At 38.1% G+C, this 2,453-nt stretch overlaps 1 protein-coding gene across 1 annotated transcript; it reads right to left on the reverse strand.

Annotated features, from left to right (window-relative positions):
• Positions 1–238: 238 nt before the first annotated feature.
• LOC136266021 (class II receptor tyrosine kinase-like) lies at positions 239–2,006 on the reverse strand. Its single transcript, XM_066060979.1, has one exon. The coding sequence runs from the start codon at positions 2,003–2,005 to the stop codon at positions 398–400; it is 1,608 nt and encodes a 535-aa protein (XP_065917051.1). The 5' UTR covers position 2,006; the 3' UTR covers positions 239–397.
• Positions 2,007–2,453: the final 447 nt, after the last annotated feature.

Raw genomic sequence — 2,453 nt, forward strand, 5'->3', positions numbered from 1 at the left:
TATACAATTTTCAGAAATTTGTTGTTTAATCATAATTATAGACTTTTTATACAAGGGATACAGATTTGGAAACACACAATGCTGCCTAATAGATATTTGCTTAAATATTTTTTTGTTTGACCTTATACATTGCATTTCAGGCTGTTAAGCTAATTGACTCTGAATGTATCAATTGTCCTGAGATTTCCATGTAACATATTTTCCTGTTTACCTTAGAAAATCACTCAATTGCACAGCGTACTTGCAATAAAGTTGATTGAAGTTTTACCAGTACACTACCTACTATACTACAAAAATTCTGAAGGGTACAAAAAATAGAGGTGTATGTTATCTATGTAGTCTACAGTGTACAATGTAGCTTTGATACACTAGTTCAAAAATTGCAACTCAAAGGGTTCTACAAAAGACTGGAGTAAAAATTGTTCAACTGATCACACAGTACATCAAATCCTGCCCTCTCAGATGGTTCATGTGAGAAACAGCTTTTCATAATGGTGTACACATCGTTGGGGCAGATTTTAGGTTGTGTTGGTGTTATTCTATCCTTTCCCTTGATGGCATCCTCTATCATCAGCTGATCTGAAAGCTCATAGAATGGTTGAAACTTGCACAGTGTGAATATCTCCCAAAGAGTAATACCATATGCCCACACATCTGTTTTGATTGAGAACTTCCCAAAGAAACACTCGTAAGCCATCCAGCGAATTGGTAGTACAATACAACCACCAACTTTGTAATAGTAAGCAGAGTAGAGGTTCTGACTCATACCAAAATCAGCAATCTTGACAGTGTAGTCTACCCCAACTAAGATGTTTCTGGTAGCCAGGTCACGATGGATAAACTTGTGAGAAGAAAGATACTTCATGCCACTGGCTATCTGGAATGACATGTATACTAAGGCAGTTAGGGTGATCTCATCTGGACCAGGTAGCTTCTCTGTTTCTGATGTAAACTCAAACTGCTGCAGGTACTGGTTGAGGTCTCCATTCTCCATATACTCCATCATTATGAATGGTGTGCCAGTAGTGCAAATTCCCAACAGTCTAATAACATTGTCATCCTTCAGTCGTGACATGAACTTGATCTCTTTCTCAAATGACTTCTGTACTTCATCGGTAGGATCAGCCTTCAGTGTTTTCACAGCCACCTTGATGGAGATACTACTGTTAGTACTATTGCCTATACCAAGGTACTGGTTACTGAGCCCCACGGTGTTAGCCAGTAAGACTTCCCCAAATTGCCCAGTTCCTAATTGATCATGTGTTTCAATGTTCTTGTTGGACACAATAGGAGGGCCTTCAGATTTGTCTAGTGGCATAGGGTCAGCATAGATAGAAGCATACGGGCAAAGGGTATCCCCTAGTATAGCACTACCATGTGACCTTCCACTCATAATGGCACTTGGGTTAATGGCTTCACTATAGATAGGATCATCTTCAATTTCATCAAATATCGAACTAGCCTCTGTGCGTTCAGGAATATCAGGGGCAGCATAAATATCCAACTCCATCTTATGTTCATAGTCAGGATTTATCAACGATAAAGTTTGTTCTCTTGAGCGGACTGGCATTTCTGGTGAACGTTGAGGTCTGTAATTAAAGTCAATACTTAATCTCTTTCCCAGTTCAGCACTCTTTCTCTTATCCTTTTTCTCTCCCTTGTTAGGAACAGCATATACCATTGTAGGTTTTTTATCACCATTAGAATTTGGCTTCATTTCTTTTGGGTTATCGTAGTAGTCATCATTTTGTATAGAAGAGGAGTGTTTGACAGTGGAGTAGTAAGGGGCATCTTTATTGAGGTCAGTAGTGTCATTACTATAGATATGATATTTGTTTCTTCTTCTCCACCAGATGAACACTATCAACAACACTATTACAACAACTGCTATTAATATAATGACAATGATGGGAGCCACTATAGCACCAACATTAGTGGAACTACTAGAACCTGAAGATGATGTAGTAGGTGTAGATGTGGGAGTAACATTACTGGATCCAGACATTATAATGATAGTGGCAGTAGTGACAGTTGTATTTGTAGTGGTAGACGTATTTGTAGTGGTAGTTGTATTTGTAGTGGTAGTTGTATTCCTTTTACCTATGAAAATAGTAATTGTGTTTTGAATAACATGTAGCTTGTGCATGTGTAAGACGTGATATACCAGTACTTGTACTTATAACAGCAATTATTGAGTGATACAATAATGATATAATGGCAACTACATATGTATGTTTAGTGGTTGTGATAGACAGCAAAATTTTCACCATCAACACTCTGCCTCTGTCAATCCATACAGTGGTGTGTCATGGTTAATGCACCACACCATGTGTATTGTATATTGACAGGAAAAAGTAGACACAATTTTGATGCATACATGGCTCCATGGACCCTTCTTCCAAAGCATATCATTTTGCTACCTGCCAGGTAGCATGTATGTATCAAATGTGATT

Source organism: Dysidea avara, chromosome 9, assembly GCF_963678975.1.
Source record: "Dysidea avara chromosome 9, odDysAvar1.4, whole genome shotgun sequence".
Classification (NCBI taxonomy): Eukaryota; Metazoa; Porifera; class Demospongiae; order Dictyoceratida; family Dysideidae; genus Dysidea; species Dysidea avara.